General features: G+C 42.9%; 1 protein-coding gene across 1 annotated transcript; it reads left to right on the top strand.

Annotated features, from left to right (window-relative positions):
• The first annotated feature begins 3 nt into the window (after positions 1-3).
• Positions 4-18,066, top strand: Tctn3 (tectonic family member 3). Its single transcript, XM_006986067.4, has 14 exons — positions 4-324; positions 477-600; positions 858-976; positions 3,186-3,313; positions 3,527-3,635; positions 3,722-3,837; positions 4,297-4,332; positions 4,822-4,902; positions 5,598-5,723; positions 6,685-6,789; positions 7,249-7,343; positions 7,612-7,765; positions 9,962-10,099; positions 17,071-18,066. The coding sequence occupies exons 1-14, from the start codon at positions 108-110 to the stop codon at positions 17,302-17,304; spliced, it is 1,782 nt and encodes a 593-aa protein (XP_006986129.1). The 5' UTR covers positions 4-107; the 3' UTR covers positions 17,305-18,066.
• The last annotated feature ends 5,615 nt before the right edge of the window (positions 18,067-23,681 follow it).

The following is a 23,681-nucleotide window of genomic DNA, read 5'->3' as shown; positions in this document are numbered from 1 at the left end:
TGTGCAGATGGAAGCAGATGACGTCATGCGACTCCTCCTCCCTGAGCTCCTAGGACGCTTCTGGAGATTGAGGTTCCTATCGCACCCCTCTGTGGCCCGGCTGCCCTATGTGCATTCCGCAGCTGCATCCGCTGATGCTGGTGATCCTGATGCTTCCTGACGCCGCCGGACCTCAGCCCTTCTCCCCAACCCAGGCTCTGCCCACTTCCCCGGCCCTGGGGCCAGTGACGCCCGAAGTGGCTACTGCAGCTCCGCCGGACTCTGAGGGCCCTACTCCCGGGACCCCGTCGATGCCCGAGAACGTGACCACAGACCCCTTCCCAGGTGATGATGCGGCGGTATATGGGATGGAAATACTGACTTTTCAGACCTAAAATTCTGTGAACAAAATTGACCTGTCACAAAGCCGGTAGGAGCTGTGGTATCCGCGGGAAAACTTTGGGGAGCTTCATCTCGCTTTACTTTATCTTGCACAGCCTTGCCGATCTGCGTCTGTGACTTGACTCCTGGTACCTGCGATTTAAACTGCTGCTGTGACAAGGATTGCGATCTTCTCCATCCCAGGACCGTCTTTTCCTTCTGCCTTCCTGGTAGTGTAAGGTGAGCTGCCATGCTCTTAGGGTCTAGAAGTAAGAGTGAGCCTCCTACCCCTACGTCCTCCCCTAGGATGTTCCCTTGGGTTTTCCTGGGAGTGATCCTTCTTTCTGTTTCTGTAGAGCCCAGACATCCAGTAAAACAGAACCTGTGTGTTGAACCGCCGCTGCCCGCAGAGCCTCTCATTGGCATCAGACATCTGTGGGGCCCCTCCCCTCTCCCTACCCCTTGCAGCTCCTCAATATCTTCATCTTTCCTCACAGATCTTCCAGCTGGGTGTGTGTCGACAACTCTCTTATCTTCAGGAGCAATTCCCCATTCCCTTCCAGAGTTTTCACGGATTCCAGTGGAATTACACAGTTTTGTGTCCGTGTGAACAACTGTGAGTAGAAACTAGTTTGGCTGTTCTTGTCACTTAACATTTGTTAAGAGGTGGCTTTGTCTTTGGAGTTGCCCTGTCTGTTTCATTTTCTGAATCTCCATCTCTCACCCTCTCCTACCCTTTCCACTCCCTCTTCCTTTCAGTTAGTAGAGGACATAGTAATTTCAGAACTCTCCAGTGACTCTCCATTACCTTGGAAATACTGCCCAGCTCCTTTAGTCTGGCAGTCATGGTGCTCTCATACTCGAGGTAACTCTTTTTTTCTTTTCTTTTCTTTCCTCCTTCCTCCCTTATTTTCTTTTTTTCTACTTTTTGCAAGCTTTTCTCTAATGATCTTACACTGACCTTTTATTTTGGCCAAATTAATGTTCCTTGTCCTTAAGATATGCCTTGAATTTCCCTAAATTTTACTTACTTTTCTCCTTGACTAAAGTGGTCCCCTTTTCCCTTGCATTTTGAAAACCTTAGCTCTCCTAAGAATCTTCTGTTGCTTGCCTGAATTGGAAGTGAGCCCATCCTCAGAAGTTCTGAGACACTCCTTGTCTTGAGTCATTTCTTTATAACTCATAGAGTTCCTTGTGTTCTTAGCAGTTTATGTGAATATTGTGACTCTCCAGATAAATTGTCAGCCCCTTAAAAGGACAAACCGTATATTTATTCACAATGGACAGGACCCCTTGACAATGATCATCGAGGTCTATTCTTACCAGGGTCTCTACATCACGGCGGAGTGGGAAAACTGCAGACCAGGAATTGGGACATTGGTGATTCGCTCCTGGTTTGGCTAGCTTATTCTGAGGCTCTTGCAACTCATTTGCCTCTGAGGTGCCAAATGTCGTAGTGGGATTTGATGAGATGGTCTCTAGGCTTCTTTTCACATTCATAGTTATATCAAAATCTAACTACCTTTAAACTGTTGGGTATTGGTATGTCATGTGCAATGATGGACATTAACAAGGGTAGATGGATGGATGCATGGATGGAGGGAGGGAGAGAGATGATAGGTAGATGATAGATACATAGATAGATGATAGATACATAGATGGATGATAGATACATAGATGTTTTTGTTATATATGTATATAGCCTTAGCTTGTCGTCTCCTTGTCACCGCTTCCACCAGTACACCTGTACTGAAGTGAGGGGCAAGTGATAACTTGCTCTTACTGTAAAAGCCACGGGAAGAATGGATAGATATTGGCTGTCTGACCTCATCTTCTTTCTCCACTTCACTTTAACTTTTACTTACAAAGATGGTGATAACTGGATTTGCTGTGAAGTAAATAGTCTTTCTGTGCAGTTTCTGGAGGAAATGTTAAACTGCTCCTGGAAGCTGCAGAGCTGGAAACCTCAGCTCCTAGAGATTCAGGGCAGATGTAGAAGGTGATGCACAGACCAGATGTCAGCGCACCTGTGCTAGAAGGTGATGCACAGACCAGGTGTCAGTGCACCTGTGCTAAAAGGTGATGCACAGACCAGGTGTCAGTGCACCTGTGCAAGAAGGTGATGCACAGACCAGATGTCAGTGCACCTGTGCTAGAAGGTGATGCACAGACCAGGTGTCAGCGCACCTGTGCTAGAAGGTGATGCACAGACCAGGTGTCATACACAGACCAGGTGTCAGCCCATCTGTTCCTGAGCAGTACTTTGTTCTGTAAAACTTACATTTATTTACTCTGTGTGTGTGTGTGTGTGTGTGTGTGTGTGTGTGTGTGTAGGGGGTGTGGGCACATACATGCATGTGACATGAATACTTACCACAGCACACTTGTGGAGATCAAAGGACAGTTTATGACAATCAGTTCTCTGCTTCCATCATGTAAGTCCCAGGGATCAACTTCAGGCCATTGTCAGTCTTGGTGGCAGTCACCTTTGCCCGCTGAACCATCTTGTAATACTTTCTCTTTTGTCATTGTTTTGTTTTTTGAGACAGGATTTCTCTGTGTAACAGCACTGGCTGTTCTAGAAATAGCTCTGTAGCCCAAGCTGGCCTCGAACTCACAGAGATCTGCCTGCCTCTGCCTCCCAAGTGCTGGGATTAAAGGCGTGCACTACCAACGTAGCCTGACTTGCAGTACTTTCTTAAACTCTTGATGTTTGTTTGCATGTGATAGTGTGTGTTTGTTGTACTTCAAAGTTGTTTCTTATGTCAGATACTTAAAAAGAAATGTTTTTATCTAAGTTTCTGTTCTTTTTAAAAACATTTTAGCAAAACTAAATTATTTCCAGAAGCTCCAAACAGTCAATGCAACCAACTTCGAGGCCCTGGCTGCAGAGTTTGGAGGCCAGTCCCTAACTTCGACACCGAAAGCCCAGCCGCCATTAGCGTTTTACAGGGTGAGCCTGGAGAAAGGGGTGGGAGAGTCTGGTTTTCCTGAAGGTGCAGTTGGCAGTGTAACTTTGCAGTACCCTTCCTACAGTGAGATTAACCATTCTCAACTCTTAGAGGACAGTAAGCAAGCCAGCGAGTTATCTTTTGTTTCTGCTTTCCTTTTCTGGGCTGTTCAGTCTAACCTTGCCGTGAATAAATCTGTCCTCTATTTTATTCAGGCTGGGGATCCCATCCTGACTTACTACCCACGCTGGTCTGTCGTGAGCTTACTGAGGCAGCCTGCTGCAGTGGGAGCTGGGGGATTCTGTGCTGAGAGCAATCCTGCAGGTGGGTCCGGGGCAGGCGTCCACCAGCCTGGTGCTGTTTTGGAACTAGGCCTTCTCACTCGCCCGTCTCACTCTTCGTGTTTCAAGGCTTCCTGGAGAGGAAGAGCACAACCTGCACTCGCTTCTTCGGGGACCTGGCCAGTAGCTGCACCTCGGAGCCAGCCCTGGATGCTGCCACTTACCACAACTTCAGAGTCCTGAAGGTAGGTGTCCTTTGTCCCCCTCTACAGACTCCCCTCACTCAAATCACTCTCAATTGTCACCTTAAGCTGGAAGTCACCATCCCTAAGACATGTAAAGTAGAGGGTATGGAAACTGTTGTCAGAAGAAAGATGGAAGAATTAGAGGCAATAGATCCACAAGACCTTGTCACCGTCCTCGCTAATGGGTTGACTTGAGAGAGCGAAGCAGCAGATGACAGTTCCCTGTTTCACCAAAGTTCTTGCTTTCGGAGCTCTGTCTGGATAGGTAGACATTGCATTCTGGCATCCAGCTCCACTCTCTGGCGTTTGGTGAAGGAGAGTCACATGGGAAATGAGAGGCCATACCAGTATTTTGATCTTCTCCTCCCCCACGTGTGTGGGGTCATATGAAGTAGAAACTCCTGGTGATTTTATGAAAGGCATATACACCCTCATGCCTCTGTTTTTCACCTTTCCTAGGTTCCAAGAGGTATGACTGATCTTCAGAATACACAGGTAGGATGCTGTTTATATATGAGGCCAACTCATTCTAGATTATAATAATGAAAGAGATTGTAGGCATTTTTGTACCACAGTCAAGCATGGCACTAGGCATAGCTTCACACGAGATAAAGATTGGTGAGATGTTGTTAAGTCTAGAAAACACCTAAGCTAAATCTAGCTAAAATGTTGCATTTGGAGTGGGCATCCCTGAGTCTTTTCATATACCAACGGGCATTGTCAATGTCGAGGGGAAGTGGAGTACAGAATTCTTTACATTTGATTGGCTGTGGGTCCTTGCATCATGTGTAATAAGACTGGTGTCCCAAGAAGCTTGTGTTGAGATGTGCTGACAGAATGACTTGGACTTAAGTTGTCTGGCACTGGAGGGAGAGAAAATTGGGACAGTCGAGGAGGAAGAAAGTGTTCATTTTAGCTCACTATGTAGCTAGAGGAGAGAAGGCCATTTTCAATGTCTGTTGATTTGCCTCTTTCTCTTACCAGCTCCAGGTTCCTGTAACACTTACCTCACAAACCAGTCCTCCTCTGTTGGCTGGGAACACGTGTCAGAATATAGTTTCCCAGGTATGGATTCTAGACTGGTGCACATCGGTCAGTATCACCAGAGGGACCTCATCTTCCCATAGGGGCTGGACTGAAGCACTGAGCTGCTGGGGTCGAGCCTGCCACTTCTCCCCTGCCAAATTTCCGTCATGTCCATCACTGCTGTCCTCCAGTGTTTCAGGTCCAGACTCTTCCTTTGTACACACAGTCTTGTGCTGATCGACTTTCCACATTTCCATCTGCTGACACAGTATCATCTCAAAGTCTGAGAGGAGTTGGCTTTAGTTTTCTCTTATAGTCAATGGATGTGTGAAGGAGTAAAAATGATCTTAATCATTTTTAAGGACTGTGCTCCCGTCTGTCCCCAGCTACTATTTTTATTTCTCTCCAGACACTGTGAGGGTCTAGTAACCCAGGTTTCCATTCTGTGCTTACCTTTGCTCAGTACCATACCTACCTGTCTTTGGCCGCACTCAAAACCCTTGTCTTAAGCACAGCTCTTCTGGGAACCTTTCCTAAGACTCCTATTTGGTCTCTTTTCCATGTGCAAATGCAATATCAAGCCATCTTTATCTCTTCATGCTCTTATTTTTGGTGTGTTTCTGATTGCTGTCTAAGTCTCTTGCAAGCAGTTAACATACAGGCAGAAGAGTCTTCTGTACTCAACACAGTAAATCCACAACTGTTTATTGATTGATTCTTCTTTTGCTTTTCAGGTCATCTATGAGATAGAGACCAATGGGACCTCTGGGATCCAGAAAGTGTCTGTGAGCTTTAGACAGACCAACCTGACTGTCAGGCCAGGTGTTTCCTTACAACAAGGCTTCCTCGTTCACTTCAGGGTCAGTGGCCTTCTCTCAGAGAGGGTTTCGGGGCTGAGTTCTAGAAAAAGCACTTTGCAGAACCAGTGTCCATACTGAGTCTGTCTGTCTTTCTGAGCACCTCTCTTCTCCTACTATAATATCTTTAATAAAATCTCCCACTCTACTTCATAGAAAAGAAATCATAACACTTTGTTTCTGTACTGCATGCAAAATAGAATCAGGATATTAAGGCCTGCTTTGTCCTTATTTGAGGTCTTGACATTCACTGTTCCTTAATTTGACTAGAGTGACAGGTATTCAATACTAGTGTCATTAATGTTTTCTCTGATGCTCTGTTTGGGCCCAACCAGAGTGGTACTCAAATCAGAACTTGTTCAAGATGCTTACCATGAGTCTTAAGTTCAGCAGCACACAGAAATTTTTTACTCTTTTTTTCCCTGTTTTGGATATTCATAATTTTGTTTCTCACTGAGTCTTTGGTTTGCAGCCTTCACTACTGTCCTCTGTCTGCCCTTCTTCTTCCTTCTTTCCTCCTTTTGAACCAAGCAGAGTTCTTTCCAAGTCTGTGATCAGCCAAGCTCTGTGTTTCTCAAAGCCCTGTTACTGATTCAAATTAAATTTATATTTAAATTCCTCTGGATTTAGCCAGGCCACACAATACACGAAGTCAGTATCAACATGTGAGAAGTAGTGTCGAGGGGTCCTTAGGAGGTCCTTGGCTTTAATCCTTGGCAGAATTAGCATGTAGTGAATTTCAGTTCAGATTGCCTAGCATATGCAGGACCCCAACTACGTTCAGTCCTCAGTACTCCCCAAAACAAAACAACAGATCACTCTGGATTTATTTTAGAGAGGGAAGAAAGGGAACAGTGGAGATAATGGTACAGTGTTCAGTGCAGCTCATAGATTGCCTGTAGGAGGGAAGACGGAGTCCGGTGGGGAAGCGTGTTTCACAGTAACTGTTTTCTTCCTGCTGCAGGCATTTGAACACGGCGTGGCTGCTTTTCCTACTCCGAGAAGTGGGAATCCCGGCTACCTCATCGGGAAGCCACTTTTGGCGCTAACTGGTGACTTTGGACACTCGGTATCTTTTGGGGAGCTGGGTAGACTGTCACAGCCTGACAAGACATGCTGCTGATGTTTCGGCTTTTCCAGTTCTCATGGTTCCCTCGGGCGTTGGTATTTAGCACTTTCTTTACCAAAGTACATCACGTTCTTAATGTTGATGCCACCAAAGGCTTTACAGCATAGACTAGCCTGAAAGTGAGGATTGTACTGACTTTTGCTTATTTTAATGAGGTACTCACATGCTAATATATATGTATTATATAATACACATGTAATATATATATATGGTTAATCATTTTTAGAAAAACTAATTGTCTGGTTTTTTAACTGTTAGAAAAAAACAAAATCATGACTAAATGCACAGTATATTAATTAATACAAATAGTGCTTAGGGAACGGGGAAACACCGGTTTCCCAGCCCTGCCCACTTCCTACTTCTGTTATAATCGCCTTGACCATCACTTCTGCACCTCAGATGACCCTGTTGCAGAGCGACGGTAATGGACTTTGCTCTGGTAAGAGACACGAAATACAGTTTGGAGTGAACACAGTATCTGGCTGCAAGTTAAGGTAATTATTTGCCTCAGAGCACTTCCCACCATTTTGTTTCTGTTTTATAGGGACACTGTGTTGATGTAGTAACTGTTTAATACTTTAAATAATACTTTAGAAAATGATAGTCTTTATTTCTGTTACTGTATCGCTAAGTATTTTCTGATGGTGTGGAGTACCTGTTAAGGTTATTTAATCTATCATAATATCAGTTTTAATGTTGAATGCTAATATGGCCACGACCATGTTAGTGTTGGACTCCAGCTTCCATGGCGTTTACTTACAGACCCACAGAGGTGAACTGCAGCCATTTGCAGAGGGAGATTTACCAGGCTCTTCATGGACGGCCCAGACCAGAGCACGTCGCCATCTTTGGTAATGCTGACCCAGCCCAGAAAGGAGGGTGGACCAGGATCCTCAGCAGGAACTGCAGTCTTTCAGTAAGGAAGGAAGCCACTGCTGACTGGCAGCTCCTTTCCCATCCTTGAAATAATGCATAGCAAGGCAAACCAGCCCGCCTTCTGTCTGTATTTATCATATAAAGAGGAATGTAAGGATTTATGACTGTTTGGGGTCACTATTGCAGGGTACACATGCAGCTAATCTATTTTCCTTACTTTAAAGAAACTTGAAGATAATCTAGGCAGCGGTTCTCAACATGTGAGTCACAACCCCTTCCAGGTTTAAACAACCCTTTCACAGGGGTCATCTAAGACCATCCTGCCTATCAGATCTTTGCATTATGACTCATAATTACAGTTATGAAGTAGCAACAAAAATAATTTTATGGTTGGGGGTCACCACAGCATGAGGAACTGTATTAAAGGGTCTCAGCATTAGGAAGGCTGAGAACCACTGATGGTTGCTTATGGCTCAAAGCCATGCCATATATTTCAAATATTCTCGCATTTTTTCCCATTACATTATCATGTGTGTGCCTATGTATGGAAGTCAGAGGACAGCTTGGAGAGGTGGTCCTCTCCTACCATGTGCATCCTGGGGGCGCTCAAACTCAAGTTGCCAGGCATTGGCAGCAAGCAAGCTTTACCTGCAGAGCCGTGTTCCCAGCTACCCTTACAGTCTTAAATATTTGGTCAGTATAGGGTTGATTGGGAGGCCGGCAGCAGGCCCGTTCCCTTGTGACTGCAACAGGTTAGGTCTTTAGGACAATGTGTGGCTCAGTGGAGAGCTCTTGCCAGATAATTGAATTGGGTTCAGTGTTCAGTGCCACCAAATAAAGATCACACTTCTCACATTTACCTAACGTGTGGTAATGGTTTAAAAGATGAAATCAAATAAGATGTATCTTCCTACATCTTACAATTATTTCTCTTAGGGTACTGCTTTAAATATGCCATGTTTCTGTTCTGAAGATTTACATGGCTTCCTGGTGCCTTCAGAACCGACTGTTTGGATGGCTTCAGAATGTGTCTTTTTTAACTTGCCATTGCTTCTGTGTTCACATCCTTTCTTTATCCAAGTTGTCTGCTCAAGGCCACGGCCTTTCTTATCCTTGGTCCATAGGAGACACTTTGTAGCTGTCTCTTAGTGAGTGTTTCTCCTTGGCAACAAAAAGTTGTATGCCTTTTTGGAGGTTTTATTTTTAATTAACATAAGTATATATTTATGGACTATCTAAAACTTCAGTGTATCCATACAATATTTAGTCACCTCCTTATTGTTACCTTTAGAGTCGGTTAACTCCTCTTTCAAGCTCTTTTTCCTTTTAGTGCTGGAAACTAAACCTGCAAATTCTGTATAAAGTACACAATCAGTTATTTGAAACTGTAGCTGCCCTGCTGTGCTGTGAGCATGAGAGATTCCTCCTCCTGTTTAACTGCAGCTTGGGACTGATTATCCCCCCTCCTTCCGCTCTGTGCACCTCACCCCAACTTTAACTAGTCTCCAGTCATCACTGTAGGATTCTACCCTTCTGTGTTAAGATCAACGTTTTCAGTTCCCACTCATGTGTGACAGTGTGCCCGTGTGTCATTTCATAGAATGTCGTTTCTCCATGTTCACCCATTTTACTACAGGTGACAAGGTTTCCGTCTTTCTTTTATGAATGAATGAATGAATCTTATTCCATTATATGAAGACTGCATTTTCTTCATCCATTGATGGGAACCTTAGTTGTGATCCTGTCTTGGTTGTTGTGAATAGTGCTGCAGTAAACTATCTCTTTGACATGCTGATTTCATTTCCTTAAATGTATACACCCAAGAGTAGGCTAGGCAGACCATGTGACAGATGTGTCTTTAGTTTTCAGAACAATCTTCAACCTCTTGATAACTTTTAACTACAACTTTTTTTAAGATTAAGAACAATTATACGACCTAGTTCTGTGCTTCTTCTAAGTCATATGGGCCTTCTGTGTTACTACATGATGCTTTAAAAATAATATCTGCTCAAGAGATGCTGAGAAGTGGCTCAGCAGTTAAGAGCACCCACTGGTAGCTCGCAACTGCCTATGACTCTATCTACAGGGGATCTGACACCTTCTCTAGTCTCCATGCACATCTGCACACATGTGCAAATACAGAGAGACAAACACACACATATACACAAATAAAAATAAAACAAATCTTAAAAAAAAAATGATGGCAACTGAGTGCATGCTTCTTTACCTTCTACAGGCTGTTAACTGCACTTCCTGCTGTTTCATACCAGTTTCCCTGGAGATCCAGGTGTTGTGGGCACATATAGGACTTCAGTCCAACCCACAAGCTCATGTGGCAGGAGCCCGGTTCCTGTACCAGTGCAAGTCTGTACAGGTAAGTCATGTTCCTAGCAGCCATTTGATAACCAGAGCATCGTTAAGCTTCTGAGAGTATATGTTGCCAATCAGTGTTTCTTTAGAGTGAGTCCCCAAAATGCATTTTCAAGTCTATCTTTCCAGCATGGTTATGAAAATTAGTATTTTGTCACAGTGGATACGACCATATCCATTCTCTGCCCGCCCCCCATTTCAGCAGTAAAGGTTAATTTCTTCTAAAGAATCCTACTGATTTGACCACAGAAAGCATTTTCCACGCATGTGTGTTCACTGTGATAGTCACTCAATTAATAGTGTTTTAGAAATGTTGATTGTGATTAAAGTTATTGGTATAGTTATCAATTCTCACTTCTGTAGGCTCCATTAAATAAATCCTTTCATCTGTAGTAAACATATGTCTGCTGTTTATAATGTGCTATAGCTTAGCATCTCCTTTGGTTTTAGAGTGTAATCTTTAGCTTTACAGGTTCAAAAGTATGTAAACTTTTAAACCTAGAAATAATGAGCTGAAATGATTTGTGTATGATTTGGAATAATACTAATTTTTAATGAAAATTGTAACATTGAAATTTCTGTTTGTTGCAATATATTTACTTTCTAGAAAAGAACCTGGGAACTGCATTTGGGTCTAGCGTAACATACTTTACTCCCAAGCAGCAGGGTTGGGCAACTTGGTTGTCTGCCTATCAGTGGTGTTAACATCAGGTTATCAGAAAGTTCACTGAGAGCTTCCTCTTCTTTCTAAGTGGACATGTTTCTGTGAGGCTCATGTAGTTTGTTACAGAGCCTGCAATGAATCGCTGATAATTCTTCCCAACTGTAACTTGAGTTCTGTTGTCACAGTTCTGTTTATGTGCTACTTCTTTTCCAAAGTCTCTGACTGTCCTGGGCATTACACCATCCAGTGCCTTCTTTCTAATCTGGATATTTCACCTCATGTCTTTTTCTCTGGTAGTTTGCAGTTAACTTTTCAGGTTAGTTTGCGTTACCTACAGCACTATGGAGTCAATGAGTCCACCTGACAGAATCGGATAATAGTTAGAATTTCAGCTGTTGTTTTGGTCATGAACCATTAACTAGTCCAGTGATAAGACTGAAAAGGGATCACAGAGGAACTGAGATGATGAAACTTCTGCCTCTTTGTGGTGGTATTGTGTTCCCCAAAATATTGTGCACACTAATAAACTTATCTGGAGTCAGAGAACAGAACAACCACTAGATATAGAGGCCAGAAAATGGTGGCACACACGCCTTTAATCCTAGCATTCCAGAGGCAGAGATCCATCTGGATCTCTGTGAGTTCAAAGCCACACTGGAAACAGCTAGGTGTGGTAACAAGAGCCTTTAATCCCAGGAAGTGATGGCAGGAAGCAGAAAGGTGGGTTTTTTTGTTGTTGTTGTTGTTGTTTTGTTTGGTTTGGTTTGGTTTGATTTTTCGAGACAGGGTTTCTCTGTGTAGCTTTGCACCTTTCCTAGATCTTGCTCTGTAGACCAGGCTGGCCTCGAACTCACAGAAATCTGCCTGACTCTGCCTCCTGAGTGCTGGGGCAGAAAGGTATTTAAGGTGTGAGGACAAGGAACTAAAGCTGGTTGGTTAAGCTTTTAGGCTTTTGAGCAGCAATTCAGCTGAGATTCATTTAGATGAGGACACAGAGGCTTCCAGTTTGAGGAAACAGGATTAGCTGAGGAAGTGGCAAGTTGAAGTGGCTGTGGCTTGTTCTGCTTCTCTGATCTTCCAGAGTTAACCCAGTACCTGGCTCCAGGTTTGTTTTTATTAATAAGAACTTTTAAGATTTGTGCTACAGCTCTTGTTTTGGCTTCAGCTGAATAACCCACAGTTATCAGTCAGAACTCGGACCTAAACACTAGTGCACATCAATTTTATTGTTTATAAATTATACATCAGATAAAGCATTAAAGCCCAACAAAAAGACATTTAAGAAAAATAAATAAATAAACGGAAAATCAGGCCAGAGGGAAATACTTGCAATATATATACCTGATGGTGTTCTTCATGTAGAATAAAGAACTTGTGTATCTCAGTCGTGAGTTAACATTCTGGCCAAAGATGTCTGTTCTGGTTCATAGACCTGAGTGTAGCTGCAAAACACAATGTCAGAGGAAGCACCTCCAGCTTTTTAATAATAGTTTCCATTTGTAATGATTGGATGGAGAACATGGTAGTTTAAAAATTGACTAAGATGCAATATAATACATAAGGTGTACATCCTGTTACAAAAGCCAACAAACCTAACTCAAACTCTTCATGTTGCTGGCTAGTAAATCTTATATTTAAGAAAGGATTTTGCTGCATTATAGATTTATGTGAAGCAAGTAAACCTCAAACCTCAGGAAGTGTCGGTGATCATTTCTAAAGTAAATATCATAAAATATCATCACTTAAAGTAGAAATAAGTGAGGTCAACCATACATAACAGAACTGGAACCATAGTAAAAAGAAATGTGCTGCTGTGGCTGTATCATTGTTTGTCCCAACAAAAGAAATGAGTCGAGCAGAGTTTGAGGGAAGTGTTTTAGTGACTCACACACTGAACATTTTTGCCTGTACATAACTTTAAAATGCAAATACAGAAAGTTTAGACCAAAATCCCAATTCACTACATCAAACATAACTAAAAACTTTGTTCTCTGTGTGCTAATAAAACTGCACTCTCAAATGGTCAGCCACATTTGGCATTACTCAGTGATCTGATGAGTACAATTCCATCCCTTCTAACTGGGCAGTCTTCTGGACGGTGTTTACTCTCAACCCTCATACAACCGTAAAGACTCTTGGTTTTAACTGGAGTATAATTTGTGGGAGCCCACAGAGGTTTCCTAGTGAGATCTGAGCTTGCTTTATGCAGCAGGGCTACATGTTGACCGTGTGTGTGGTTACCAGGTGTTTGGAAGGGTCTGTACTTGGCTGTGCTAGTGGGAGGTCTTTTGCTCCACTCCTTGGCATTTCTTTAAAAAGCCGTTTAGAAGCTACAGAAGGGGCTGGTGGATGAGGATCCAGGCCCTCCCGAAGCTATCCTGTGTTTCTACCTGTCTCTCTCCCCTCTAAATTTCTATCTAAATCTCTTATCCCATACTCCTCAAGAGTACCCTGGGGGGAAAATGTGGGGGCAGGTCCCCCACAATAATTGTACGTGTTTCTGGGATACAGAATGAGATTTTGAAACAAGATGCAATGATCAAATGAGAATAATGAGCACTTCTATCTGCTCATACATGACCTTCATTTCCTCTGTAAACCCTCCCTTCACCCACATTTTTCTTAGATTATCATCTCCCCATTTCAGTGAAAGGGTGGGTTCTGTCCCTATTTCCTGGATGCGTTGTTTCGAAGACATCTTGAAAGTCTAGTCAAGTAGCAGCTCTGAGTGTGTGTCCTGTGTGCAGCTAAAATCTGTTCAACACCTTGTTGTGTGCAGCTTCTTAGCCATCAAGATGCCACTAAGCAATCAAAACTTTACTATTGAGTAGACCCGGGTGTCACAGTTGCCGCCTTGGGCCCATGGGTATCTGGGAAATCAGTTCTAGGTGTTTGCAAACCTCAAGTCCCTGAATTGAAGTCTTTCCTCTGCCTTGGAAACTGTACCAGGCTTTTTCTTTTGGGCCACCAACCAGCCCCCAAATCATGACACAGGGATTTACTATTAGTTTTGAATGCTCCGTCTAGCTTGGGCTCGTTTCTGGCTAGCTCTTTTAACTTAAATTAACCTGTTTCTCTTTATCTGCCTTTTGCCTTGGGGCTTTTTACCTTTCTTGCTTCTGTAGATCTTACTCTCGCTGCTCCTCATGTCTGGCCAGTTGGGGTCTGCCTGGCTTCTGGCCCCAGGCGTCTCCCTCGTTCTCTCCTCTCTCCTTTTCCTCCTCCTCTTCTCTCTTGAACCTAGATTTCTCCTCCTACTTATTCTCTCTGCTCACCAGCCTCACCTATCCCTCTTCTGCCTAGCTATTGGCTGTTGAGCTCTTTATTAGACCCATCAGGTGCCTTAGGCAGACAACACGTCTTTATGTAATTAAACAGATGCAACACAAACAAATGTAACACATCCTTACATAGTTAAGCAAATTCAGCATAAACAAATGTAGCACACCTTTACACAGTTAAAGTAATATTTCACAGCATAAACAATTGTAACACATCTTTGCCCAGTTAAAGTAATATTCCACAACAGGAAACCAATGAAAAAGAGCCAGATACAGGATTTGAATGTCAAGGTGGTCAATATGCCAGCTACCCTGATCTGATTATTCCCTATTGTATATGTCTTAAAAGAGTACACTGTACCCTAGAAATATATATATATATATATATGATTGATATGTTTATTAAAATTTTAAGCTAAAAATTTTATTTATTTACTTATTTTTTGGTTTTTCGAGACAGGGTTTCTCCGTGTAGTTTTGGTGCCTGTCCTGGATCTCACTCTGTAGACCACACTGGCCTTGAACTCACAGAGATCTACCTGGCTCTGCCTCCCAAGTGCTGGGATTAAAGGTGTGCACTGCCACTGCCCGGCTAAGAGAAAAAATTTAAAAGAGAGTCAGACAAGTACACATTAAAATATCAGTTTTGGGCCCAGGAAATGGTTCAGCCAATTAGAGACACCTGCCACCAAGTCTGAGTTTGATCTCTAGGACCCACATGGTGGAAGGAGGGAAGTGACTTCCACAGGTTGTTCTCTGATCTGCACATACACACACACACACACACACACACACACACACACACACACACTCTGCATGCACACAAAGAATAAAAATAAAAAAACTTTAAATGTCGTAGAAACTAAAAAATCAATTTTATTACTAATAAATATGCTCTAGATAGACGTGGATTGGGTATCTCCATCTGAGGCCACTACCCCATTTCTAACCACAGCTTTGTGCAGTGTCCTCCCAGGACATCTAGGCAATTAAAAGTGTCTTCCTCCTGAAAGCCCTGCAGTGAGTCAGTACATTAATTAAGTTCCTACACAACACCAAGCCTGGAAATGAAAATTCAATCCCTGTTCCATTTTCCATACCAAAGTATTTCTGACCATTCTAGCCAGCTCATGGGCATTCTTTAAATAACGCTCTTAGATGACACATTTTTCCAAGTTTGTTAATATACCTCATTTTCATTCTAAAGTTCCTAGGGACGAAATTAAGGTCCTAGCAAAAAAAAAAAAAAAAAAAAAAAAAAAAAAAAAAAAAAAAAAAAAAAAAACTTATCATAAGTTAAGTTCCAAAGGAAATTTATTACTTATTCTTAAGTTTTCCATGTTAAACATGCCCTGATTTTCTTTGGTTAGTCTCAGCTAGTTTTTAAGTGTCTGGCTGGAGTCTTGTATTCCCTGGGCCATTTGTACCAAGGCAGGCTGTCCTGGGATGAAGTGGCTGAGCATCTCAGTTCTGTGCCAAAGCTGTGGTGAGTGTGGCTGTTTTTACAAAAGAGCCCCGAAAGTTCAAATAGCCTGTGAGATTATCACTGGCTTCTTCTCTTCTAGATGACCCAGGTTCAGTTAACAGCACCCACATCACAGCTTACAACTGCTAGTAACTCCGATTGTTGAGGATCCAACACCGTTTTCTGGTCTCTAAGGATAGCAGGTGCACACACGTGGTACACAGGCATATGTGCAGGCAAAAACATCCATGCACATAAAATAAATCTTTAAAAACACAAATAAATAAATGAACTCCAGAAAATAGTAGGTATGTGCATCAGAGGACACAGGGAAAACAGGACAGTTTTGTTCCAGGTTCTACAAGATAATTATTTTCAACTCCGGGGCTTGATTAGCACATCTAGAAGTCCTGTCTCTGAGATTAGCTATGGGGGTCAGCCTTACATGGGTATTTCTCTATGGGGGTCAGCCTTACATGGATATGTCTCCTCTATGGGGGTCATCCTTACATGGGTATTTCTGTATGGGGGTCAGCCTTACATGGATATGTCTCCTCTATGGGGGTCATCCTTACATGGGTATTTCTGTATGGGGGTCAGCCTTACATGGGTATTTCTCTATGGGGGTCAGCCTTACATGGATATGTCTCCTCTATGGGGGTCAGCCTTACATGGGTATTTCTGTATGGGGGTCAGCCTTACATGGGTATTTCTCTGTGGGGGTCAGCCTTACATGGGTATTTCTCCTCTATGGGGGTCAGCCTTACATGGGTATTTCTGTATGGGGGTCAGTCTTACATGGATATTTCTGTATGGGGGTCAGCCTTACATGGGTATTTCTGTATGGGGGTCAGCCTTACATGGGTATTTCTCCTCTGTGGGGGTCAGCCTTACATGGGTATTTCTCTATGGGGGTCAGCCTTACATGGGTATTTCTCCTGGGAGCCTCCCCTCTTGTTGACTTGAATTGGTAGATGGTTGGGGAATCTTTTTAAATCTAGGAGTCTGTGAATCTGATAATTGAGGTAAGGTTTTGTTTGTTTTCCCCAAATTCTTTGTTTGTTTTTTTTCCCATGAAATTTCGGCCATCTTCACTGCTTCCGCTGTGTATTGTTTTAGAGCTGCAGCTCCCGGGCCTGCTGGCGGGGAGCTGCTGAGCATGTTATAGCAGTGGCTTGGTCATCTGCCCTTTCTGCTCAGTCAGCTCCCTAGTTAGAGACAGTGAAAGTCTCTTTCGAGACAGGGTCTTCTATAGCCCAGACTGGCCTCAAATTTGCTGTAGTCAAGGGTGGCCTTAAACTCCTGATCCTCCTGCCTCTACCCTCCAAGGACATGTGTGCCAGGATCTGAGAACAAGTCCCTAGGTGCACCTGTTCACAGTTCTGGAGTCGTGGGCTGTTAGAAATTTGTTTGCTGGTATCTCACACAAAGAGAATGACACAGGACCATTCCAGAAGATGTATATTGCTTAGAGCACGTTTGTTTTCAGTCCAAAGAAAATAATTCTGGTGGAGACTCCATGAACTATAAGTAGAGCTGACCTATCCTTGCCTCCCTTCCTGTAGGAGCACCAGCGAGGGATAGAAGTATCTTTGACAACTCTTGTGAACTTTGTGGACATTACTCAGAAGCCAGAGCCACCACGGGATCAACCTAGAACGGACTGGAAACTGCCGTTTGATTTCTTCTATCCTCTTAAAGTGGCATTCAGCAGAGGGGCCAGTGTTCAGGACTCAGCCTCGCCTGTGCTCATCCTGTGCATCTTTCTGCTTGGAGTTCTCTACTCACAGACTAAGTGAAAACGGAAAATAACCAGGTTTCATTTTTCCCTATGGGAAATTCTAAGATGGCCTGCTTGTCTTGGCCGAAGAGGTCCTCACTTACTCATGATTACAGGAGGACATTTAGGGAAACAGAACCTCACTAAAGGAAATTGTTTTCCCCATTTTCTCACTGTGTAACCTTGGCTGGCCTGGAGTTCCCAGTGTAAACCAGGCTAGGCTCAAACTCAGAGATCCCCCTGCCTCTGCCTCCCTACTGCTGGGATTAAAGGCGTGTGCTGCCACCATGCTCAACCAGAAATTTTTATAAATTCAAGATGGTATTCTAAAATGCCATTAAAAATATTTCATCATGATAGCTTTCAGCTTAGGGCTCCACAGAACTACAGGTACACTCTGAGTTCTCTGCTTCTAAAGCTGGGCAGGCCAGAGCCTCCACCTCTTCATGTCATATCTTGTCTCTAAATATTTGCAAGATCTGTCCAGCTGCTCACAGGCACATGTTCCTGCTGTCACCCAGACTGAACTCAGAAGGGCTGGACCCTGCACCAGTGCTGGCAGTTCAAGCCAGGAAGCTGCTGGCTCTGTATTTTGTCTGGCTCTTTTGCCAAAGTGTGGCCACACCCCTTGCCCAGACCCGAGTTAGGAAAGTAGTTCTTTCTGCTCATTTTCCAAAGTGAATGGAATCCCAGCTCTTCTCAGTAGCAAATGGCCCCACCGTTCCTTTCTGTCCTTTCCTACTTTGTGGTGTGGAGAAATAAAAGTGACCGAGAACTCTGATGTGCTAAATCCATCGTTGCGGCAGAAGCTGACACCCTGTGAAACACCTGAACATTTTTATGTGTATGAGGTTTAAAGGGAGTTGGAATTCTATAAATTGTACAGTAGTATTCAAATGGGGCACTTGGGGTTTTTTTGTTATTTTCTTTTTTTTTTTTTAATCCTGAAGAAATACTCTCCTTTACTCCAATTTTATGACCATGACATCTATTTGAAATCTGATTGTTTAAGGGTAAGGCTTTGGTTATTTGCACAGAACCCTGAGTGCCTGGCCAATTCACACAGTAACATGCACAGAGACTTCTTGAAGATGTCATTTCCTATTCTTGAGTGAAGACGCCTTGGTTAAAAATTATAGTAGAAAATTTGAAACTTAAAGACTCATGCTATTATTTTAATTAAGGCAAATTTTTGAAGGAATAAATGTCATATCTAATTATTTTAAACATTAAGCCTTTAACATTAAACATGAACATAAAGAGTTAAGATGTAAAAGACTAATTCCAGTGAAACATGGAATTCTAAGTCACCATCCCCCTCTGAGCGATATGTGCCACTGGAGACACATTTGTTTGGAGACAGTCAATGGGGCTTACGTTCTTGAGGGATGAGCTTTGACTACACAATGAGATCATAATGTACATCAAAATCTACAGGCTTGGGAAAATGAATGGGAGGGGGAAGTGACCTGGGAACTTGGGACAACCTGAGGGGAGACCCAGATATTTCCGTGGACTAAACTTACTATAGGAAAAATACTAAATGGATGAAACAGAGGTGGAAGCTCCCTGTGTGGGAATTTGAAAGCCAGGCAGAGAGGATTTCTGTTCTATCATATATTAATGCTCCGAAACCCAAATTGTCTTTTAATAAGACACTTAGTTATAATCCTGCTTCAGGAGCAGAAAATGCTGACTATATATACCATCTCCAACTGCTTTATTATTTTGCTCCCTTCCAGAGTCCTTAGCAAGTAGCCAGTTTCTCTGAAAAGGGCCAAGTTCTCGCAGCAGTTACTACTAAGGACAGTCGGGAGTTTGGGAAGCACAGTTCTCAACAGAGTCCGTGACACAGATGTCATCTAGAGCAGCAGCCTTGGCTCCCAGACATAGTCACTCTGACCACTAGGTTTAGAGTACTTGGGGTCTTCAAATTTGGTCTTAAAGGTTAATAACCCCATGTGACAGCTGGTCCTAAGTTGTGGATTAGCTGACACCCAATCCACCTTGAGCCAACCTTTGCATGAATCTTTATTGGTCTTATAATAAAAACCCAGAGCTACAAGTTCTTTCCAGAATCAGTCCCTCTCCCTCTGTTCTTTGTGCAAATGTTTATCCCTATGCCCTAGGCTGTGAAACTATTCTCTGTCTTTAAAATTTCCATCTAGCTAACATGGAGCCTTCTGAAATTTTCTTTTAGATTTATTTTTATTTTATGTGTTTGAGTCGTTTGCTTGCACATATGTCTCTGGATCACATGCATGCCTGAGTATGATGGTTGTGAACCACTGTGTGGGAGCTAGGAACTGAACCCAGGTCCTCTGTAAGAACAAGTGCTCTTAACCATTGAGCCGTCTCTCCAGCTCCTGAAAAACCAGGCTTTTAAAGTGCACAATTCAGCCCTGGAGAAATGGTTCTGTTGGTAAAGTGTTTGCCATGAAAGTGTAAGGGCTGGCATTTAGATTCCCAGAATTCAGTTAAAAAAAAAAAAAAAAAAAAAAGCCTGGTGGACATGGCAGTTTGCCTGAAATCCCTGTGTGACAGGCAAAGACAGGGAATCCCTAGAATAAACAGGCTAGCCATACTAGTCAAAGCAGAGAGTTCCAGGCTCAACTGAGAGACTCTGCCTCAGTGAAGAAGGTGAGTGATTGAAGAGACCCAATGTGCCATTGGTCTATGCACACACGCATGCACACACACGCATGCACAGTGTATGTGCATGCGCACACACCCACACATGCACATACACTGAAAACATTTACCAGAAAAACTCTAAGTGTATAAGTCAGTGTAGTGACAACAGCAATCATCACTAACACCAGTTTTTTCATTACCATAGAAAGAAAAACTCATTTGCAGCTTCTTCCCATTCCCCCTCTCCTGGTAGGTGTCATTGAATTTTTTTTACTCTTTGGGGGCCCACCACCCAGCTCCCAAATTAATACATGGAGACGTATTCTTACTTATGAATGCCCGGCCTTAGCTTGGCTTGTTTCTAGCCAGCTTTTCTAAATTAAATTACCCCGTTTCTCTTTTACTACATTTTGCCTTTGGACTTTTTGCCTTTATTCTATATATCCTTCTTCCCTCCTTACTCTGTGGCTGGCTGGGTGGCTGGCCCCAGGCGTCAACCTGTTCTACACAGCAAGTTCCAGAGCCAGTAGGATGGCTCAGCAGGTAAAGGTGCTTGCTGCAAAGTCTGATGATCTGAGTTCAATTCCAAGAACCCACACAGAAGAAGCTAAGAACGAGCTTCCACGTGTTCTGCCCTTTCCAAGTCACTCAACCAATCAGTTAAGAACATCAAGTTCCAGGGAAGCCAGGCCTATGTAGTAAGGCCCTATTCTAAATGTCCGGCTTTGTGCACGACTTCCTGGCCACGTTCAGCCTTATTCCCGTTTGCTAAAACAGAAGTCAAATCCGCCCCCACAGGCAAACAAAAAAAAAAAAAAAAAAAAAAAAAAAAAAAAAAAAAAAAGATTTGTTTTATCTGTGAGGAAGATACCACTGCTGAATTACTTCCTTGATTTCCGAAGAGAGACAAACAGGCTTTTTTATGTGCCTAGGATTTGGTTTTCCCTTATCCATAGTCATCTAGCCTATTCCTCTCTCCCTAATGGCAAAGTAGAACATTAGTGGCAAAATAATAAACTGTAAAAAAAAAATAATCAAAATGGGAGAATGTTAAGGATTTTTCATGTTTGAGTCTTTGAAACACTGTTGGATAAGATGTTGTTGCAGAGCCTAGGCTGACCTGGAACTCACTATTTATGTAGCCCAGGCTGGTCAAGGGTCTCATTCCTCTGACCTCTGCCTCTGGAATGCTGGAATTGCAGACAAGCCCATGAGCCCAGCTTAACAAGGATGCTATTAATAGCCAAATTTCTTTTGGGTACTAGGGGGTCAATTCCTATTTCCTTTTTGAGAAATCTAAAATTAAAAAAAACTAAAGAAATCAAATTTATTCACTCCTCAAATACTTACAAAGTATCTTTTATTTCCAGAAGCTTGGAAGGCAGACAAGCATTGCCTAAGGTGATGTGTGGGTGAACTGAAGAACCAGAATCAGCCTTCTAACTCACAGAGAACCCCACTCCTTTAGTCTAGTTATCCACAGTGCCCTAGCTATATAAGAATCTTTTTTGAGAAGCCCCGGTACTAGATCTAACCAGCTCCTGCTGTTTTGTTTCTCTTGAATCTCCGCCCCCACCCACAATGTGCTCAAAATTTAACATGTGCCTGGCACTGACACTCTTCCCAAACCACAGCTCCCCTCATCTTCCTAGCTTTCACCTGAAGTACCATCACATTCCAAAGAACACCTCTTCCTGGTGCTCACCCTTGCGAGCGCTGAGTGCTGTGAACTCTCCTTCCTTTTTCCTCCCATGCCCCCTGTTGGAGCCGTTTGTCCACCCATCATTTCTTCCGTGGACCTTTGCAATGGGCTAACCAACTTCCTGGCTTCTACAGCTCTTTATGGATTTCTGACACAAAAACCTGATCATATCATTCCAGGCCTTAAAAAGTTTGGATTTACTAATATGATGGCTCCATGAGATTCAAAATCTTTAGCATAGCACAGAACATACTTTACATGATGCACTCACAGCCAGATATCTCTCCTGTCATCTGTTGTGGGGTATTCACCAGAGAAGGCTGCTCAGACAAGGGTTTAAGCCAATATAAAGTCTTTATTAGCAGGCAGGTAACTACACTGGGCGTTTGGAGGCTTTCTCAGGGTGAGCATTTAAGCAGAAAAACTATGTCCTGGGTTGATACACTTCAATTAACAAGAGCAGGTAGCCAGAAGCAGAATTATAAAAGTAAAAAACAAAGTTAGTACATTTAGAGACTTTCCCAGAACTGTGGACTTTGACGAATTAGGTCTGTGTTTTAGGTTTGATAGGTGGTGCAAGACAGCTGAGTTTTACAACCTGAATAGTGCTTCCATCATGAAGTCAGTTATGCTAAGGTCTCTTGTTGCGGAATATTTAACTATGCAAAGATGTGTTGCATTTGTTTATGTTGTGGAATATTTAACTATATAAAGATGTGTTGCATTTATTTAATTATGTGAAGATGTATTGCTGTTTTACCTTGCCTGCCTAAGACACCTGATTGGTCTAATAAAAAACTGAATGGCCAATAAATAGCGAGGGAGGAGATATAGGTGAGACTTCTGGGCAAGAAGAATAAGTAGAAGGAAGAATTTAGGCTTGGTGGAAGAGAGAAAAAGAGACCAGGGAGATGCCAGGGTGTAGCTAGAGTTTTCCTGCCTTGCCCACAGTCAGGACAAATCTTTGTCACCCGCCAGTCCCACAGCCACTCAGACCTGACCAAGTAAACACAGAGACTTATATTGCTTATAAACTGTATGGCCATGGCAGGCTTCTTGCTAACTGTTCTTATAACTTAAATTAATCCTTTTATAAATCTATACCTTGCCACGTGGCTTGTGGCTTACCTGCATCTTCACATGCTGCTTGTCATGACGGTGGCTGGCAGTAACTCCTTCTGCCTTCCTGTTCTTTCTTTTCTCCTCTCTGTTAGTCCTGCCTATACTTCCAGCCCAGCTACTGGCCAATCAGTGTTTTATTTATTGACCAATCAGAGCATTTGACATACAGACCATCCCACAGCACCAGGGGACAGACAGACACAGAGGAAGCAGCAAAGTAAAGAAAGGTAAAAAGCCCTGAGGCAACATGTAGATGAATAGAAACAGGTTAAATTAAGTTGAAAGAGCTAGTGAGACAAGCCTAAGCTAAGGCCGAGCATTTATAATTAATAATAAATTTCTGTGTCTTTATTTGGGAGTTGGTTGGCAGCCCAAAGAAAATTCCAACTATTAATGGCGCCCAATGTGGGGCCCGAATTTCCACACAGGGCCCGAGAAAGCTGAAAAACAAAAACAAAAACAAAAGGAAAGGTGCAAAACTACACAGAGAAACCCTGTCTCGAAAAAACAAACAAACAAAAAGACTCTACTCTCAGGGACCCAAGGAGGGGGCAGAGCCAGCTGCAAGAGCCACACAGCAAAGGGCCTAGCTGCCACTTACAAGTTTAAGGTTTTGCCCATGCTGTCAGATAACACTACAGGTGCACCGTAAAACAGGTCCAGACCAGAAAAAAAAAAATAAAAATTTTAGACAGGTTACAGTGTGCATAGGTGCTTAAGAAAGAAAAGAAAATGGGTATAGATAGTCGTAGGAAAAACTGAGTAGTTTAAAGAGAATTAAAGTCTTTAAGAAAGCATAAACTAACATAAAAGGAATACGCCAGTAAAAACGAGAAGCACACAGAGAGTCTGGATCCTGTGTGGTGCTTTGTTGATTTTGAATTTTTTGAATGCTGATGAGTGAATGACAGCTGCTAAGAGACATGGGGTTGTAAAAG

The sequence above is a fragment of the Peromyscus maniculatus genome, chromosome 1 (assembly GCF_049852395.1).
Source record: "Peromyscus maniculatus bairdii isolate BWxNUB_F1_BW_parent chromosome 1, HU_Pman_BW_mat_3.1, whole genome shotgun sequence".
Classification (NCBI taxonomy): domain Eukaryota; kingdom Metazoa; phylum Chordata; class Mammalia; order Rodentia; family Cricetidae; genus Peromyscus; species Peromyscus maniculatus.
The sequence above is the reverse complement of the archived record's forward strand: the minus strand, read 5'-3'. Positions and strand labels throughout refer to the sequence as shown.

What these genes read in the sequence shown, in the direction of transcription:
- Tctn3 (XM_006986067.4), top strand. Translation starts at nt 108, where the DNA reads ATGTGCATTCCGCAGCTGCATCCGCTGATGCTGGTGATCCTGATGCTT. An exon ending in CTGATCTTCAGAATACACAG is followed by an intron (nt 4,333 to 4,821) that starts GTAGGATGCTGT and finishes TTCTCTTACCAG; the next exon opens with CTCCAGGTTCCTGTAACACT. An exon ending in CTGGTGACTTTGGACACTCG is followed by an intron (nt 6,790 to 7,248) that starts GTATCTTTTGGG and finishes TCTGCACCTCAG; the next exon opens with ATGACCCTGTTGCAGAGCGA.